Source organism: Nylanderia fulva, unplaced genomic scaffold (genome assembly GCF_048542155.1).
Source record: "Nylanderia fulva isolate GAGA-0341 unplaced genomic scaffold, ASM4854215v1 Scaffold6, whole genome shotgun sequence".
NCBI classification, from domain to species: Eukaryota; Metazoa; Arthropoda; class Insecta; order Hymenoptera; family Formicidae; genus Nylanderia; species Nylanderia fulva.
The window spans coordinates 4,273,953-4,294,118 of NW_028190698.1; the positions used below are offsets into that span (position 1 = coordinate 4,273,953).

A 20,166-nucleotide genomic window follows, 5' to 3' on the forward strand; every position below is an offset into this window, starting at 1 on the left:
ATTTGAGATGCACATTTTACGGAAGTGAATGATGCAAAGAATATAATTCTAGCAGTAAGCGCGAAAATTTGTCTATTTCTTTAATTTTGATTTAATAATGTAAGCATATATATATGTATATATATATATATATATATATAGTACATAATGTACAATACAGAAAAATAATCATGGCGAACATCGTCATTGACCGATACACTTTTTGTGTTACATGAAACCATACACGAATAGTATCCTCGAACACAAACACGCAACAATGTAATCGCAAAGACGATACATACTCCTCTCATTATTACAATCATTATTCACAATTATTATAAACAACGAACATTTACAAATGCATTATGCATCGGCGTCAAATATTTAAGGCCTATATGGATCTTACGCTGTAATTAGAGAAAATTTGGCTTCTTCTTACGTGGTATTTTACCACTTTGACTTTTTAAAGGAGATGCGGGAAAAGAGAGGGATGGGAGGACGATTTGAATAAAATACTTGGATACGGTATGTCCCACAGTATTTCCTAAAATTTTCCCATTTCCGCATTATACATACCCCATCGATTTTTCAAATCTGACGAGCTTTTAACCCTATATTAACACAGGGATCCTAGATTTAATCCTAGACATATCCCCAATGGATCGTAGAATTTTTTCATCTTGCGAGATATCGTATTTTCTCGAGCATAAAAATGCATTAATATTTGATTAGTTTCTATTCTAAAAGAGAATATTTCCGAAAGTTTAATAATTAAATTCTTCAGCTATTTGTCCAAATGTTTGTTCGAACAAAAGTGTATAAAAAAATGAAGAAAAAACTTATAATATATAATAATTATGACTTAATGGGTTCACTTAATTATTGTATCAAAATGTGTCAGGGTCAGTTTTAGAGTTTAGAGTTGTTACAATATTCCAAATTAATTTCTTTGGCATTTCTTTGGTATTTAGCAATGTAATCTGAAGACGAATTAATCGGTATCTAATTATCGGTAATTTTTTTGTCCCTTTATAATATAGAACGTCTCGTTACGAATTTTTTTTTTTGGAGATCGTAAATAAATTTACTACGTGCGTCAATAATAAGTGTGTCTTACATAATGTACAATGATGTTTTTTGCTATCTATATAATACTTGTTCTCTTTCTTCTATAAGAAGAGACTATACGTATCTCTTTTTTTATTTTATTTCGATTTATATTTAAAAAAAAATCAGATTTTGATTAACATCTTTTTTGAAGTATGCAACGTTCGAGCTGCAATATTATTATGCTCACATTGTAATTGAAAGTTTTTGGAAAAAAAATTCAAAGCAAAACGAGAATGAATTATGATAATTAACTTATAGTACATAGATATGCTTCGCTATTTAATTATTTTCTATACATCGCAAGATGCAGAAAGGATAATGACATGCTATGTCACGTGAATTATTAATAGTATTTACTTTTCTTTGCGTTTGGATATTTTTTAAAAATTTATTTCTTACAAGTTATTATTTTTGAAAAAAATAAGTTGTAAGAAATTGACTGCGCGCGCGCGTCAGAATCTTTTATCGCGAGTGTTTTATTAAAATAATAAAGCAACATAAACCGTGAATATAAAATTACTTTGTCTCACGTGATTTAGCAAGTTATTAATCTAAGTCTTTTATCTTATATAAAAGAATTTAAATATAATACCCCTGTGGAAAATAACTTTCTCAAAACTTATTGATTGTTTTACATCTATTTTTGCAGTGATATATGAGCCTCTCGGAAATTATCTTGATCAACTTCTTTGTAAATTTTTTAAATAAATTTTTTTGAAAGAAAAAAGAATTTGAACAGTTTGACTTCTAAAAGACTCATATCATGTATCGTAAGTTTCATTTTTTACATTAATTTATATTCATGTGTGTTAATTTCTTTGAGTCTATTTGGTATTAAAAAGTATAAAGTAAAACACGAAATTTTTCACGTGTCTTTTATATCGCAGAAATAAACTAAATTATTGCACGATAATCCCCATATTGTCTATGATATTCCAAGATATGTTCGCTATTGACTTCGCTTTCATTTAGCACGAGAAGATTACAACATTTTTGTTCGTTTTGAGTTTTGATCGTTGCAGGCCGATTAAAGTTTCTTACTAATTAGAACGCTAAAATTAATATTAATATAAGTATTAAAAACAAAGATACATGTCATTAGACATCCATGTCAATAGACATACACAAGCCTTCTCAATCTAGAAATCACATTATTTACAAACTGTTTTAGCCTTTATCAATAAAATATTACATTTTATAAGCTCTTCTGCATCCAATCATTTAAAATTTAAATATAACAATATAATTTATTATAAGCTCTTTTGCATCCAATTATTTGAATATAACAAGATATATACATATAATTCTCGCGAAAAAAAAGAATATATATGAGATCAAGTCAAACAACTTGCACATTTACTATCCATAAAGAGCACCATATCTAAATCACAAGAATTGATATAACATTTAAATTGAATTAAGAACAATAATTTTTGCAAATATAATATAATATATAATTTTTGTAAAAGATCACAGAAATTGAATAATTTTTATTTTAGCTAATCATTCTTTTAGATTTTAAAGCTCCTTCTTCCCTTTTCCTTTTTTTTCGAGAAAAAAATTTAAATTTAATTTATCCACAATTTTACACAATAAATTTTGGCTCGATTCTTTTAACGGAGACGTTTTCTCGCTGGATGGAAAAAGTTGAAAACCTCTGCTAGTCTCTAAGTCAAATTCGCTCGAATATCAAATATGCGCTGGATGCCACAAAATTATATACAATTAAGCACATTTAAAAATAATTCTCTTGACATCAGCAATAGTGTTGTCTCGCATGCGCGTGTCGCGTTACCGCAATCTTGACGACCGAATTTCGTCTAGCACGCGCTAGTCATGAAAAAGAGTAAGCAATTTTTTTCTGCCCAATAAACTTCTTAAGCCTACATAAAACATACTAGTAGATTCTGACTGCAAATGTAGCCAATTACTTTCTAGGCACAGTTTCTCGAGATTATTGAAAGCAAAATGATGTTTATATTTTGTGTAATGTTGATATTAATACTAACAAAATAATTATTATAAATGTTGATATACATTAACATTAAAAATTAATAATTATAAATATTTAAAGAAAATAAATTGAAGCTTGCGAGATTTTTATACTTTCAGACTTTCAATGCTTTTATTATTTGATAACGTTCGTAAACTATAAATGATATTATAGGTCATAGTTAATGTATTGTAAAATACTGCTTGCATCGGTAAAACATATTTTAGATATTCTAGCTGCTCGAAATTTAAATATAAAAAAAAATGAAACAGTAACTTTAAAAAAGTTGAAAAATTATTAATTATTATCATCTGATTTTGCAATTTTTCTATATTCTCTTCTAATTTAAATATTAAAAAATCAATTTTATCTATTCTTCAGTGCTTTTAATCATCATTTTATGTTTAAATCGATTGATTATTATAATACCGATTCCATGTATAAAAGTGAAAAACGACAGTGTAATGTGTGTTGAGAATATTTTTGCATTCTTCGTTAGTTGATTTTAGCGCTTTCAATAATCTCGATAAACTATATCATATCGATATAACTATGTCAAAAAGAAGTGATGTTGATCGCGACACATCTCAACATTAAGAATAATACATGTAACAGTTCTTGTATGTATATGTATATGTGTGTGTGTGTGTGTGTGTGTGTTCTTTCGACAAACAGAAAATTCCCTAATCATTTCCAAATATTTAGCTTTTCGTGACATTTGGCATATACAAATCACTTCTTGTCAATTTTATAGGTTTCTCTCTTCCAAAACAGTATAAAAATTACCTCCTTTTTGCGTTGTCTTGTGATTGTGAAAAAGTGTCAATCCGCTCTGCGGACGTGTTATTGAAGAGAATGATTCGTTTAGATTTACAAAAAGTATTAACTAAAAAATGTAATTCCTATTATTCTAATGTGCGTGATATATTTTGCGCACATGCAGGTTTAAATTTGCCTGTATGAGAGAAATCTACATAAATCCTCTTTAATTTCAAGATTCACAAATCTTTAGAAATATATAAAATAAATAAATTTATGTATCCACGTACCCCCCGAATATTTACTTAATTTTTAAGTACAACATTAACAAGATAAACAATAAAAAATCAATTTTAAATTAGGATAATCTGTATAATCTAGTAGCCAAAAAGACTTTTTTTTAACAATTTGAAAATTGTGCAAAATTATGCACATTAAAGAAATCGTAAACTTCAAGCGGCTATCCCCACATATGATAAGTATATGATATGCAAAGGAAAACGCACAGTTCGATGCCAGAAGCAAGTTCCGTGTTTTACGACGTGTGTATTGTATCTCCCTCTCTTATGCAACGGCGCATAGAAAGCCGCGAACGGTCCCATACCACGGCGCTAGAAATCAAGCTCAAACCGAACTTGAATCATCAATGAATCAGTCTGAAAGAAAATACGAGGCGTTACCACACTTCGCACTTATGAACCGGGTTCATCTTCGAGTCCTTAGGGCAGTTGAATTCCATCGCGAATTCTGGCAGGTTCGAAAGTGGTCCTATCACCCTATACCTCGGCGGACTGTGGGAATCCTTTTCGATCTGGAGAGTCATTGCCTCGGTTGTTATAGCGGAGCACCACACCTGCGGAAATTTCTCACGTTGATTAAATTATCGTGCAATTTACATTATTTTGCATTTTTACAAAAATACGAATTTTTTTTAAATGTCGATATTCAATATCGTGCAGTAAATTCTATTAGACAACCTTTGCGAAATTCAGGAAGAATAGTTGACGATGCGTCAGATTGAGACCGGGTAGCGGCAGTTGATCTTTGTAGCTTTTAGGCATCGAAAGATAAGCGTGATACGCTGCCTTAAGGCCCCCATTGTCGGCGATATTCTCTCCTGTGTGCATTACAATCGATCGGTCTAGACTCTGATATTTCTGTCACATTGAATTATTAATAATCAATATTATTACCCAAGGTCTGTCGGCCATTTATATTTCGACCTTGTACTTGATACTGATTATACTGTTCCACGAAACACTCTGTTCTATTTTTAAACCGTTCTATCGTGGCATCGTTCCACCACTGATGCAAATTTCCATGTAAATCGTACTCCCGACCTGTTCAACATATTATACCCAAAATACACAAGTAATAAAGATAAAATTAAATCGGCACGTTATAAACATAAAATTAAATAGAATTACTTTCCAATAAATGAATAAATTTGATTGATTCTGCACATGTTATAAATACTTTTTTGCAAGTAAAATAATAATAATTTTATTGAGATTTACTTCAAGCGTAAAAATCTCTATACCATATATAAAAAGTACCTGAAGACTGCAATTTGGCTATAAAGTTAATCATTGATTTGAAATAATTTTGTTTACAAGATTATTAGCTTACACACATTTGTTACAAAATACATAATAAGTATTTTATAATACATAATATGCATTTTATAACAAATGTGTTTAAGCTAATTATATTGTAAAATATAATAAAATACATATTATATGTATTTTATTTTTGATTCTAAGATTTATATGTAAAAATATGACCTGGCTTTAATTCATCTTTAAACTCGTTACCTTGATCATCAAAAGCGTGTGTTAACTCATGTCCCATGACTACACCTATGCCGCCAAAGTTCAAACTATTCGGGTTCTCCATATCGTAAAACGGACTCTGAAGAATACCAGCGGGAAAGACGATTTGATTCTTGGTAGGCGTATAATAAGCGTTCACGGTCGGCGGCGACATTATCCAAGTGGTCTTATTCACCACTTGATCGAGCTTCTCGAGATTCTTACGTAAAACATACTTATTCACGCGCACATTATTTTGAAAGTATTCGTTCTGTTTGACCGCCAGATCTCTATAGCGTTCATCGAGCTCGCTGGGTTGTAGAATAAAGTCTGGAAAGCCGATCATGTCGGTAATAGCATTTGCCTTCTTTTCTGCGGCTTTTCTCGTCTCCTCGTCCATCCAATCTAGATTTTTCAGATTTTTCGTGAACGCCTTGCGAACCTGATTGATCATTTCTTCCGCCTAAAAGCAACGATCAAAATCGATTAGTCTATAAATTAGAAGACGCATTTTTGTGAAGTGTTTAAATAATTATTTCGATATTTGAAAAAACTGTTTATGAAAATTTCTAGGATATAATAAGTTTTATTTTGAAAATGACAAACTGTTATTTTAATTTGAACGATGAAAAATCGATCAAGAAAAATAATTGTAAGATATTTTTTTGAGAGACTGATGTGCAAACTAACCATGGGTTTACTCTTGCCCTGGAAAACCTCTCTGACGAACATTGCTCCAATAGCGAAACCCATGGCGTTATTAACATCGGTAACGCAGTAACGCCACTGTTCCTCGCGACCTTCCGAACCGAGCAAAGCTTTTCGCAAGCCCTTGTAAGCTTCGCGGAATGGTTTTGACAGGTACGCTGTAAAGGACCTCACGGTCTGCCAAACCAGATAGTTATTCAATATTCTGTGGAAAGAAAAACGGTAGAGGAAAAGACTGATTTTTTTTGACAGGATAGAAAAAATTTATGATATTCATCAAAGATCGTGCACTTCTTCATCAATTATTAAATATTATTTTTAAACAAATTTTGTGCTTATCAAAAGAGAGATAGAATTATTTATAAAAGAAATAGTCTCTTTTTGTAGATTAAATTCTAAATTTAAATTATTAAATTAAAAATGAAGTGTTTGTTAAATTAATTAATTAAAGAAAAAAATTAGCTTTTAATTTCTCTAACATCTTTAGTTGACATCTGTATTAAAGTCAGTTTACGATCTCTGATGCATCTATCACACGTATATAGATACGTACATTTTCCCGTCAGTCGTACTGTTGTACTCGTGTATGAGTTTCGTCAGTTGCACAAAATATTCCGGTGCAAAATTCACTATCATCGCTTTACTGTTAATCTTCTTATTCACGATGCGCGTAGCATTTTGAAAGTAATCCACCCACGACATCTAAACACATAAGAATTATGTAAACTATCGTAATTTCATCAACTTCATCCTCTGATCTGTTCTGATTTTAAAAAATTTTAATTTTTTATAATAAAATTTTAACATGTTTTTTGAAAGAATGTATACAGAATACAATTGTGTAATAGAAAGTAAAGGATATCATATGTACATGCAGGATATGACAGTGTCTCATTTAAGATGTACACTGTAAAAAAATATGTAAAATTACATTAAAAATATGTAAAATAACATAAATAATAAATGTAAAATTACGTGATAAATAATGAAAAGGTAAACATTTCTATTATTTATCGTGTAATTTTACATTTATTATTTATGTAATTTTACATATTTTCGTGTAATATAATACATATTTTTTTACATTGTAGGAAGGCATATTAGATGACTGTGTTGAATGTCGCAACCAATTATTGGTCGCATCTGCAAATAAATTGAAACGCAAAATATACTGGAAGCTATTCTCGATCGAATAGGTGACAATAAACGTACGAAGGGTGCTTTACGTTGCAATTCATTCAACGACATCAGATTGTAGAGCTTCTCCTCGTCTCTGCGTTCCTCGGGCGGTATAGTGATCTTCGCGAGTCTCGTCTCGAAATCGATTATTGCCTGCATCTGTTTCTTCGTCGAGTTGTCCTCGCCACCTAAGAGCACGCCGATCTGAAAACGTGCACGAGTACCTGTACTCGATTCACCTGATGCGATTCAGAGTATCGTGCGGCGATAAATCGTGCGCGCGAATACGTGCTATCCTTGTGTACCTTTGTCATGTAGTCCAAATAGGCAGCCAGGACCTTGCCGTGCTCGGTTACGTTGAGGTAATTGTCTGCGGTTGGTAGGGTTAAGCCTCCTTGATCGATCTTGAAGGAAAACAACATTTTTGATGTAATAATTAGCATATGTGACGTTAACATTGTCATTAGGCGTAGACAATCAAAGATTCTTTTTCTAATTCATTAATTGTTAAGAAATTGCTCTGCCACTAATTCTTTTTCTTAAATAACATATTTTATTTTATAAGTGTACAAAGAGAATTGAAACTTTTATTAAGAATTTTTTTACACGAGAGTCGAATAATTTCCTTTAAAAAAAGCACACAACGTACATAATAATTCATTTAATTCAATTACAGTAATTCACTGGAACAGAAGTTACATTAATTCAATTCACCGTCCAGCTCTAATTACGCGTTTCATTACTATAACAATAATAACAATAATAAAAATTGTAATTAATACCATCGTCCTAATTAAATTAAGCTTTGTACACAAGAAGCATGATAGTAATTAATGAACTTAAAAATGACAGAGGACATGCGACTTCGGATTTCTTTCTCAGTCTAATCTCCTCGGTTTAATTTCTCTTTCTCTCTCTTTTTGTTATAATCTGCTTACCTGGATTATGTGTCTAGTACTGTTTCGGTCGTCCTCGTTCACGGCCCAGGAGAACAGACCGCCCATATTGTAAACGTTTTGCAGGACGTGCATGCTGTTTTGCAGGGACCACGTGCTTATGTTGAATTTGCCGGAAACGTTCCACCCGCCGACGTTTTCCAACAATTCCAGCATCGGCTTAGCTCCGAGGGCCTCGATAGTCTCATTCGCGTCCATGCAGGACAGATAAAAATACTTGGCTTTCTTCTCAGCCTTCGACTTCATCTCGCTGAACGGTTTCTCTGCGCGCAGGACACATATGACTTATGAAACGTACATATACACGCGCTAAGGATCATCCGACATTTAATTACGCGCGATTACGAATGATTACCGAGAACATTCTTGACGACCAGTTGATTGTCCTGGTCCAGTTTGCCGAACGTGCCCCAGACACTTTTCCCATCCGGAATGGGATTTTTCTTCCTCCAACCACCGCAAGCGTATTCGTAGAAATCATCACAAGGATCGACGGAATAATCTATACTATTAATTAGGGACGCTGCCACCGTTACACAGTGTTCTGTGAGGCAATGTGAGCCATCTGCAACAATTCGTGGAGTAATTCATTGTACTGACATTTATTAACGTCGCATTAATCGATTATTTTTATCTCTTTTACGCTGGAAATTGAAACTACGGGAGGCGTATGAGATAAATACTTAAAAAAATTGAGAGATTTAAACCATTTGTGTCATTACCAGCGTAATTAACTTTATAACTCTTTAAATTTGTCCCTTTTGTTTTTAACAAAGATATATAAAATATAATATAAAAATGAGTGACGCATCCTTGTGCTTGATCTGTCCAGATGCTATCGATAATATTAATATTTCCAAAAGTGATTATATTTCTTTACCTTCTCCATGAGGAGTGACATGAAGAATCTGTGCTTCATCCCAACCGCTTTTGCTGCTGATCACGATAGCGAGTACTATGATCGTTAGAAATAAAACAGCGCAAATTATGAGAAGGCATCTCTCCAAAGCAGTTCTCGCCTTCCACATCGTTGTACCCTGAAACAACAAAGTCATATGTTGATTGCTTAGACGATGATTCAGTGTTAAGATAATGATTGACTTATTTGAATCATTGATTTGAAATTCTATAATTCTATAACTGCGGTTTTTATAAAAATGTTTGCTTGATTGGATACTTACCGTATGATATCTTATATGCGTAGCAGATGTACTGATTCCTTCGCTATTTAGAGCGACGGAGCCGATGCTGCTACTATCTTCATCCTCGAATTCCGCTTGTTTATACCTCGTCATCTGAGGAGACACATGGAAAAATAAATTTGTGCATTAAAAGTGTAAGCGAACATCAAAGATTTAAAGCAATATTTAAGTCGAACGTATGACTTGCCGATATTTAAATTGCATTGATTTATGATAATGAATAAGAACGGCGTTTGATCTTTATGACTTAAGGAAAACTGCTTTTTATTGCTATTATGATGTTAAAAATAAGAAATTATGTAAACGCTTTTTTATAGTATAAATATGTATCAGTGATATTCTATTAGTGATTGATCAAGAGTCTTAAGAATTTTAATTTACAATTGTCGGGATTACATGTATATAGTAAATATCGCTTTCGAAGAAGTTCAATATTTTCTTTGCTATACCGCATTCTGCAAATAAAGATAAAACAAGGTGTGTCTCGCACCTATGTTTAAGATAAGGCAATTAATTGTAGTTAGTCGTAAATTTAGTTGCTAATGTATATATGCGGTATATAATTACGCATCGTATTCCGAAGATAATTGAATAGCGATTTATTACTCATAAATAATTAAAAAATACCTATCTAATATCTTATTTAATATTATATAACTTCGCTTCCTACTCTGAGAATAATTGAAAGAGCGATTTATTATATCTATAATTTAAATCAAAAGATATATACTATTTAAAATTTATATAAGAATAATAAATTATAAGGAATTATTTCAAATAAAAAAAATTATTTTCGAGTTTATAATAAAAAATCTTATATAAGAGATCTATTAACTTGTTTCCAATCTAGATCTTATGTAAGATATATAAGGATAAGCAATATAACTCTGCAGAATATGATATTTATGCATATTTACAACTTGTTTGCTATAACAAAAAAATACATTTACAATTTTATTTACATGATAACATAGTTAAGCGCAACAGACCACGTACAGACATTTTACATAATCATTAGAGCTCAAGTGCGTTTAAATAATTATTTAAAAAAATTTAAATATTAAATATTATTTTCTAAAACTATTGTAAATATTTTATTAAATACTTAAAATATTTTACGATATTTTTTTACTAAAGTTTTGTGTTGGAATTAATGTTTTCTAAAAAAAAAAAAAAAAAAAAAAAAATGTCTCACGTAATTTTTTTTAATTATAATTTTCATTAATTCATGATTGCACTGTTTTAAAATATTGGCTTATCTTAATCATTTTATTCGAATAATCTTTATATTGTTTAAAATATTTTACAATTTTTTTCTATTTTTGTTTTTTTTCTTTATTCTTCTATTTTTTCCTCTTTCTATTTTTTAAAATATATTCTAAGCTAAGAATACCAGTCACAGTAGAATTCATGAATTATCGCGATTTTTGTGTAGAATAGAATTGTCGCGGAAGAGATGCGCATTTTATATTTTGTTTTCATGACACAGTTTGCTGTGTGGAAGTATAATAGACACAATGATCTTAATTCAAACAACTGAAACCCAGTATCAACACTCGTGCATAAAACGATATTCATATATAGAGTGTAACGTGATGATATGATGAGGAAACGAAATTCATGAAATGAAAATATGGAATTAAATTAAATCCTCCGGAATAATAGCAAGCCTAATTCAAAATTTCAAATTATTTCGCCAGTAAGTATACAAGTAGCGCGCGTAAATTTTAACATAAAATAATCTTGCTGCTTTATTTACCCAATTGTATTTGAGTTTGTTCGAGCGACAATCGAGATCAGCTTTTTAAGGAACTTAATAACAAGCCGAAAATTAAAAGTTGAAATAATATAACAATTGTGAAATTGTGGATATCTGTAATGAGATGTCAAAAATCTCTTCACAATAGCGATTTCTTATGCGCGCACTTCACGAAAACGAAGATCCTAGGTGATAACTTTCGCCGAAGATGCAAAACTCACTCGCGAACTTCGTAGCAACGCTACGATTTTAGACTGTGCTAAAAATAAATCGCTCTTGACTCTACAAAATGTTCTAAAGGCCCGTTCAGGCGATATCGGACAGACTGACACAAGCCGTTTAATATTGAAAACCCTCGCGTGTCGCACTTTATACTTAACGCTCTTATCAGACCAATACAAATTATTTAATATTTCATGGAAAAAAATTAACTATTATATAGCATGAGTCGGACAAACGTATACATTACTTTTGACATGAATGCGAGTCTCAGTTCCTGTCAGTCTGTTTAGTAAGTACGCGTATTGACGTGCGGTTTCCGTTTCAGATGAGATTCGCTGATAGCATTTACGTCATCGTAAGCAAATGCAGATGACAGATTTACAAAAACATATTTCGATCGTTAACGTCATATTCTTTTTTTTTTCTATGGATTATGTATATACATATACATATATCATATTATATAATACTATTTAAATCTTATAAATAAAGATACTACTTCTTTTTTATATATGCAGCATGTATAAAAAAGAATTCATATTTTATATATAAATGTTTCTGACTTCAAGTATATTTACGTTGAATTTAAAATAGAAAAAGATCAAAGAGTTACAAATGTGTGTACATGTAACAAAAGTGTCAAATTTGTATAAGATTTATGTTTAATATGAAATCTCGTATTTAAAATAAATTTTACAAATTATTGCTTTATTTAATTTTTGTTACGATTTTTCAATTTAAAATGTATATTTAAAAAATACGTGATAATATTTTTCACATTTTTAAAATTTATTTTAAAGTGTAATACTTCAAAATTTGAAAATCATGTTACATTTGCACAAGCGCGATTTAATATTAAAGAGGTTGTACTCAAGTAAATTTCAGCATAATTTGAATTTGAATCTAATAAAATATTAATTTTTGTATTAGTATAATATTTAAATGTTAAAAGTCTCTCGCAGAAAGATTGACTATATAATAAAAGATATAATGTATATGTATGTACACATAATCCTAACAAAAAAGAGAAAAAACTAATGTGACGATCGAAACCTATATATAATGTATTCGTAAATCTGTTATCTGCTTTCGCTTACGACGTAAATCTTATCAGCGAATCTCATATGAAACGGAGGCTGCACATAACACACTAAATCCAAATTAAGCCCACTAAAGCAGTTCACATATCAAATTACCATATAAATCTCTAATTAACGGATTTTTTATTATAAAGTAATTTTTCAAATTATTTGTTCGAAGAAAGAAAATGAAGCCACCGTAATTTTCGAATCGAGTAACAGTGAGTATATAAACTTGAAATACGAGCACCTCTAATTACGCATTCACCCCTCGTTTTGCTTACGCGGATTTCCGCGCGGAAAGATGCGAAACACGCTTCGCGTGCTGTATCACCGACACGCAAATTGCAATTGGCCTGCACGCGCTGCAGCCGGCGTGCGTGCGCGCCGTAAAGCGCGCGCGTCTCAAACACGCACGCGCCTCGAGCGCGCACGCGTGTCTACGTAACGCGTCCCTCGCTATATCCTCGTTATCGGCGAAGTGTTCAGCAGGAAGCGGACACTTGTGACGCTGTTATTGCCATTAAAAAATTTTGCGACTTGACGCGGCAGCCGACTCCGCGCGCAGACATTTATACTCCGTTAACGAGATCAAGAACTCACAGCTGGCCTGCGATACGCGGATACAATACAGAATATCACGCGGGAAACAGAGCAGTGTACACGTGAAACAAAAGGAAAAAAAAATATCAATGTACTAATAAATTGGAACGTCGCATATAAAGAGGAGGAAAAAATTGACGATACTCTTTAGAATCGATTTATAATCGTTAAATTAGTAAACGCGAGATCTTAGAAAATTTTGTCATCAAAGATTTTTCTCTTTCTTCTTTAGAATATATACATGTACATGAAAGTTACATTATGAAGATTTAATTTTTTTCGAAATCTTACTTGGAAATTTTCTTGATAAAATTCTATCGAAGAAACTTCAATTATTAAAGTTCCAACACATATAAAGTTGCATATAGTTAGGCGCGAGCGCCGATTAAAAGTTGAAAACAAGGTTGCGTCAAATAGAGATATATCGTAATCGCAAGTATATTTACGTACGCAAATACTGCGCTTTTATTTACACACATACATATACACACGTGTATATATATATATATATATATATATGTATGTGTGTGTTCGTAACGAATCATGACCTACGGTCATTAATGCTTATCGACGAGATATATAGAAGCGTAATTAGATGTCATACAACGAAGATAACGCAGAATCGATCTTCGCAATCGTCATCTCGCCCGATATGTCAAAGTATATTATTATTCGAAATCGATTACATAACAAGAGAGCCTTCCGAGCAGAAACGTACATACGAGGACGCTTCGCATCCGGCTTCGGTTCAACTCAGAACCATTCTCGGATCGGAGCCAGTCGGAATCGAGAAAGCTTATTCGGACACGTTCAAGTCGCATTCGCGTCCGAAGGACTCACCTTCACCGACATCTTGACCCGGCACACGATCGCGCAACCACTGCACTGTCACCTTAATTATTGATTCACCATTGAGGGTGGAAATGCACACACATGTACACACGCGGGTCGGGGGGCAACGATTGAGGGTCGACGGACAAGGCAGAGTGAACAGGGAGGGTTGATGGAAGAGACGAGAGGGGCGAGAGGAGAGGAGAGGAGAGACGGTCGCTTTTTTTTACACTCTTGGGTATTTTCGACCGACACCGCGACTATGACATTTTTTTTCGTCGATCTCGCGGCCGCTAAAATATGCTGCGATCGGCTCTTTCGCGGCGACCGCCTCTTTCTCTCTCTCATAAGGGATGCTTCGCCGCTTTTCGCGTACACCCGCTTTCCACCCTTTCGCGAATCCCGTTTATATTGATTTCTCGCCCGTTCAGTTGCACCTGCCATCTCTTATCGTTGCTTCGCGACAAGTACCGCCTTATCATTGCTGATACTGATATTATCCCATCGTGCATTAATCAGCAATTCGATGAACAGTTTGAAGATTGCACAGATGGATCGATACCGAATAGTTATTCGATTCGGATATTTAAATCGCAACGCCTTTTGAAACAGATCAAATTAAAAGTAAAAGGAATTGTTAAGTATCCGTCCTGGCAAGAAAATTCCTAATATACTTCTCGAATAGTATTTGATTAATTTTTTCAGTATTTATTTACTGCTTTCGCTTTTGAATTATATTTTAATATATTAACATTACTCAATCGATATACGAGTATTATTACTTGTTACTGAATAAATATATCGAATGTTAAATAAAAAGAAACTTACTTCAGATATTTCTGATTAATTTTGAAGAAAATGTTTGATGCATATTTTTTTCATTAATTTATCGCATTAAATTTTAATGATAGATTTTTAAAATAAATTTTTCTAGCACAATCATCTTTTCTGTGTTCTCCAGTTTCATATGCAAGATATAGTCTGTTGTTTTAAAGGACTTTATAAATGGAACTAAAAGTTATCTTGGTTGTATACGTGAATAAATATTTCGTGTCTTTATTTCGGACAGACATTCTTTCACATTATAGTATAGCATCTTATACAATGTCATTGATTCCGCGCGAATACATGATTGCACATTATGGTGAGAAGATCGTTCAAACTAGAGAGCTCATTAAAGCTATACAATATGACGCGCAGACTACGCACGCACACAAAATATAGTTGCTCCTGACTAGAAATCCTTCTAGATTCGTAATCTATCGTAATTTATCGTGTGTACATATACATACACATGCACATATATGTATACACACACGACATACAATAGTACAAGCTTATATGGTACTGTATAATCACGCGGACTCATTAAACAGCCCCCATTTATTAATTAGGATCGGTTACAAAAAATAATTGTATATATATATATATATATATATCTTTTATTTTGTTTTGCATTTTAAAGCAAGACTTCTTTGGCTACGAGACTATGTCTCGCTTATCCAATATACTCTTGCTTATCTAACGGACTTGTCGCTATTGGCACGTATGCGTTTCTTGGACCGCTATTATAATTCAAGAAATCTAAATTGAAGGATTAGCGCATTCGACGTAATATTCTGCGACCTTAAAAAATACTGATTGTGTACTTGTACGTGTGTTTGTATCAAAAGATAATGGAAGAGGTGTAGCGCGTAAATGGCTTATAACTCCAATTTATCTAAACGATATAATTCGACCATTGCAATTTAATGTTGCCATTGATTGATTAAAAGTATTATAAATTAAATGTCGTTCATGTCACAGCACGAGGACAGTCTTTTTTCTTGCACATTGTGTATGCGGAATAAAAAAATAGAAGAGAGCGAAGATTTTAAACACTTGTTAGAAACGCGTTACTTTTACAAACACGATTTACAATCGCGTGTTATCAAGTGGAATTAAATAGAATAAATTATTTTCACCGTATATATTTTCTCGCGTTCGTGCTTTCCTAAAGTTCAATTTTTTTTTGAACGACTTCCGCTTTTTATATATCTTTACGCGGTCGCATTTTTATTACAGCAGGATATCCCTGCTTTAATCGTGAACAAACTATATATAATTATTTCGGATAACTATATCTTACCTTTAAATACGTGTGTGCAATGTGTAGTAATTAACTTTACTCATTTTTTTTTTAATATCGAGATAATATTAATGTGCACATATGTGTGTGATAGAGGCTTATATAGAGGACTGGCTTGACCGACTTGAAGTATAGCTCAAAGAACGAGACTATTTCGGCATTTGTCAAGTTCGATATCAATATTATCGTTAGAAAATACGTCGAAATTTATATTATAATATTTAAAAAATAAATTTTATTACTTTTTTGTTTTTTTTTTCTGAAGACCTTAGTCTCTTCTGTAAAGACTTTTGTTCACAAGTGCGTTTCCATCCGAGGATTAAAAAAATGTGCGATAATTATTTGCTTACATATCGTTACGTATCGATATAGAGAAATGAAACACAATGATTGATATTCCTTTTTTTTTGTGCGTAAGTGGATTAAATTGGGCCGCTGTCTGTGGAAATACAACGTTTCTGAAACACCGTTTTTATCCGTTCCGAAATCATAAATTACATTTAAGTATAGTGCAGGAATTAAAAATTAGATCAATATCTAATACAACGTTGAAAAAGATCTTCTCGTGGCAGTATGTGTCGCAGATATCAGAATAAATAAGATGCTTTGTCGGCGTACGTAAGATCACACTATCACCTATCACACTTAGATAATATTTAATATTAATAGGTAATCAAAAAATAGTTTAGCTTCGGAATTGCGATATATCATTTGCAAAAAATACTGCGAAAGTGCAATTTAAGTCTAACGTCTAATATTATGTTCGCTAATTCTGCGCGAGAGAATAATGGATGATATATATATATACATCTCACGAGATTTAATCACCAGATTCGACAATTTAAGACACGATGAAGTAACGCGAAACGATAATATGAAGTCGACATAAATATGGAATATCGCTGAATGAAATATATCTCATTAAACATGTACGTATTAAAGAAGATATATGTATATCGCATTATTTTTAATAAAATAGAATCCTCCCGTTTTTGAATCGCGATATTCGGAAACAGATGAGGATTATTCTAATGTGATAACGAACGATTATTCATGTTTTGTATTGCTATATTACGCGCGAATAACAGAGACATACAAGAATATATAAGCATCGCGTAATACAAGGATAAAGGATTTCAATTTATATTCAGTCTAGCGACTTTGATCTGTTTAATTTGTGTTTACTTTCAAGATCAAAGTTTGTACTCCGATTCATTGTACGAAGACCACGCGCCTCTTCGACATTTTCACTCGGAGGCAATTGCGCATTTTCAAAAATAAAAGATTCTAATATCACATTATTGGATGGATTTGATTGAGAGGAGCCCGCGACAGCCTCTTGTCCCGGCGAATTTGCATTACGAAGCGCGTTCTCGGAAGTTGCCGTGCGATTGGAATTAAAGGACGAATCTTTTTTCGAGGAAACTCTTTGGAGGCTGTCGCCTTGATAAATGACATCTCCGGTCTGACTGCGAGGTAATCGCAGGGAACCGCCGTAATCCGTACGTTGTCTCGGGAAATTTCTTCGGCTCGCAATCATCACGGGACATATGCGCTTTAGTTCATTTTCGCTTTCGCTCTCCTCCGATTTAGACGAGGGAATACGCATCTCCGCGATTGTCGCGCATCTTTGTCGAGACAGACGGTTTTCGCCAATCTTACCGTGGACCTTTAATAGAGACTGATCGTTATTTCCGTGCCACGGACTCTGGCACGATTCTCTGTAGCTGCTGATCGCAGTATCGACATTGAGCATCGCGCATCCCTCGGATCCATTCTGAATTTCCGCATTCGAGGCATCGGACGATCTGTCCGTGGGATAAGCCGGCAGCCGTTGCGGACTATTCTGTAAACTGTAACTGTGGCTGAAGTTGCTTCCTCCGGAGGCGATCGATTCCTCCGGGTACTCTAAAGGGACGCACATGTTTTGACTTATAGCGCCATTCGGTACGCAATATTGCGAGAAATGCGCGAACGGAACACTCTCGTGATTGTCGAGCTGGCGGGAAGTCGCGTTGTCACTTTGATTCGAGTCTACCAATCTGGCTGGAGAATTGCAAGTGTAGAAGAAACATTGCGGCACACTCGGATTTGGTATCACGTTCGCCGTTTGGAGATTCAATCGCGCAGAAGATTCCGGTGAGGCTGGATTGGAGATTTTCCCGCGTGTCTGCGCTATCACTGTCTCGTAACTAGGCGGTGGACCGTACAATTGATAGTAAGGGCAACTGGTATCGTTCAACACTACGTTCATATTCTGATAGTGCGTTGAAGTGGTTGCATTACTATTATACATTGGCGCTGCTGTGTTTCTTTGAGGACCTGTTAGAAACATTTATTTTAAATATATATTTATTTTAAATATATTTGTAAAAAATGAATTTATTTTAAATATATATTTATTTTAAATATATTTGTAAAAAATGAATTTATTTTAAATATATATGTGCGTTTTATGCTTATTTATATATATATATATAAAAAAAGAAAAATACGAACCTTTCCACATACGATGCAATAGGACGGTATTTCTGGCTGAATTGTATGTAATTCGAGCTTGCTGCGCTTGACAAGACGCATTGCGAAGAGAATGTTGAGATCTGGTATTGGAAGATCGTGTCGGAATAGCTGAAGCTGCTGCTCTATATCTGCCTTGCAACCAGTATCGATACCACCACCCACCACCCGAACACACGAGGAACATAATTATAACCAGGATCCTGAAACATTTTTATATATTATATATAACATGCAAATGTTTACAAAATATTGATAATTATTATTGGAGCAAAAAGGAATGAGATTCTTAAACATTCTACTTACCAATAGTACCATAAATGATGGAAATGGAGTCCAGGTGACACACAACAACCAAAAGCACAACAATATTCTGTTCTCGAACATCTGAAAGATGAGTTACAATTGACAAAAATTGATAAAAAAATAACACTATTAAGTATAAATAATTTTTGTAAAGCTAACACATAGATTAAATGTAGTCAAAATTGTCCAAGTGTCAAAAAATGCAACTTACTCATAATATTTTACATCTCCAGGCAAATCAGAGGCACAAAACTTTGCTTCTGCCTAAAAAAAATGCATTATCCTAAACAATTTTTTAAAAGAGAAAAGAAATATTATACATAATTAAATATGTTATATTTTATTTAACATCATATATATATATATAAAAATAACATCACAAAATTCTATAATAATAAACATTTTGAATAATAATAATATTTGAAAGCATGGATAATTCCATTGTTTAGACTTTATGAAAAAAGTAATAAAATTTAATACAATTTAAGTAGAGCTCCAAATTATTAATTGAAATATAAAATATGTATATATATATACATATATTGATAATATAGTATAGAGTATAAATTAATAATTTCTAAATCTGATATATATATTTTTTTATGAGAATTGTAAAAAAAGAAGCTAGGAAAAAATGAGCATTATATTCGTTCATATAAGGACGAGGCTACTTACGTAAATTAGACTCTTCGATGTACCCGCGAATATCGCGAGTTTCTTCTTGCTATTGCGAGCCATTTCGCTGATGAATAATGATTCCGCGATCAAGCACAATGAGATCTAACACGATGTTTTGACATAATCGCCATTTCCCACCGTCCGTGATGTACACACAACATTGCACATCGCTTATTGATTTCAATTTCGGAACTCAACTATGACGTCAGCTCGCATCAGTGTTACCACCATAACAAAAATGGGGGATGAAATGGGGATGAATAAGGTAAACATTTTCATTCGTGAAATTCCCTCCTTTTCGGAATGCAATATACCACATTTTCTTTTATCTTACATATTTCGTAGG

General features: G+C 32.8%; 2 protein-coding genes across 8 annotated transcripts; both read right to left on the reverse strand.

The window, feature by feature from the left end:
• Window positions 1–55: 55 nt before the first annotated feature.
• Window positions 56–14,584, reverse strand: Nep3 (M13 family metallopeptidase neprilysin 3). 7 transcript variants are annotated; one of them, XM_029317799.2, is made up of 14 exons: window positions 13,008–13,119; window positions 11,457–11,570; window positions 9,677–9,790; window positions 9,376–9,532; window positions 8,851–9,060; window positions 8,478–8,758; window positions 7,845–7,943; window positions 7,573–7,743; window positions 6,914–7,062; window positions 6,343–6,565; window positions 5,656–6,115; window positions 5,035–5,181; window positions 4,819–4,958; window positions 56–4,694 (listed from the first exon to the last, which is right to left on the reverse strand). In XM_029317799.2, exons 3-14 carry the CDS (start codon window positions 9,788–9,790, stop codon window positions 4,518–4,520), a joined length of 2,328 nt encoding a protein of 775 aa, XP_029173632.1. In that variant the 5' UTR covers window positions 11,457–11,570; window positions 13,008–13,119; the 3' UTR covers window positions 56–4,517. The 7 variants fall into 7 exon arrangements, with proteins under 7 accessions (XP_029173632.1, XP_029173609.1, XP_029173650.1 ...); XM_029317776.2 differs by lacking the exons at window positions 11,457–11,570; window positions 13,008–13,119 and adding an exon at window positions 14,201–14,584; XM_029317817.2 differs by lacking the exons at window positions 11,457–11,570; window positions 13,008–13,119 and adding an exon at window positions 14,079–14,178.
• A 647-nt stretch (window positions 14,585–15,231) lies between these two features.
• Window positions 15,232–20,018, reverse strand: LOC114942871 (uncharacterized). Its single transcript, XM_029318348.2, has 5 exons — window positions 19,818–20,018; window positions 19,354–19,406; window positions 19,143–19,223; window positions 18,819–19,039; window positions 15,232–18,641 (listed from the first exon to the last, which is right to left on the reverse strand). Exons 1-5 carry the CDS (start codon window positions 19,878–19,880, stop codon window positions 17,467–17,469), a joined length of 1,593 nt encoding a protein of 530 aa, XP_029174181.2. The 5' UTR covers window positions 19,881–20,018; the 3' UTR covers window positions 15,232–17,466.
• Between the last annotated feature and the right edge of the window lie 148 nt (window positions 20,019–20,166).

Coding starts and splice junctions, on each gene's coding strand:
- LOC114942871 (XM_029318348.2), bottom strand. CDS start 19,880: ATGGCTCGCAATAGCAAGAAGAAACTCGCGATATTCGCGGGTACATCG. Junction 19,407..19,817: donor CATCGAAGAGTCTAATTTAC/GTAAGTAGCCTC, acceptor CATTTTTTTTAG/GCAGAAGCAAAGTTTTGTGC. Junction 19,224..19,353: donor GGAGATGTAAAATATTATGA/GTAAGTTGCATT, acceptor CTCATCTTTCAG/ATGTTCGAGAACAGAATATT.
- Nep3 (XM_029317776.2), bottom strand. Junction 8,759..8,850: donor GGTCGTCAAGAATGTTCTCG/GTAATCATTCGT, acceptor TCCTGCGCGCAG/AGAAACCGTTCAGCGAGATG. Junction 6,116..6,342: donor AGGGCAAGAGTAAACCCATG/GTTAGTTTGCAC, acceptor CGTTGCTTTTAG/GCGGAAGAAATGATCAATCA.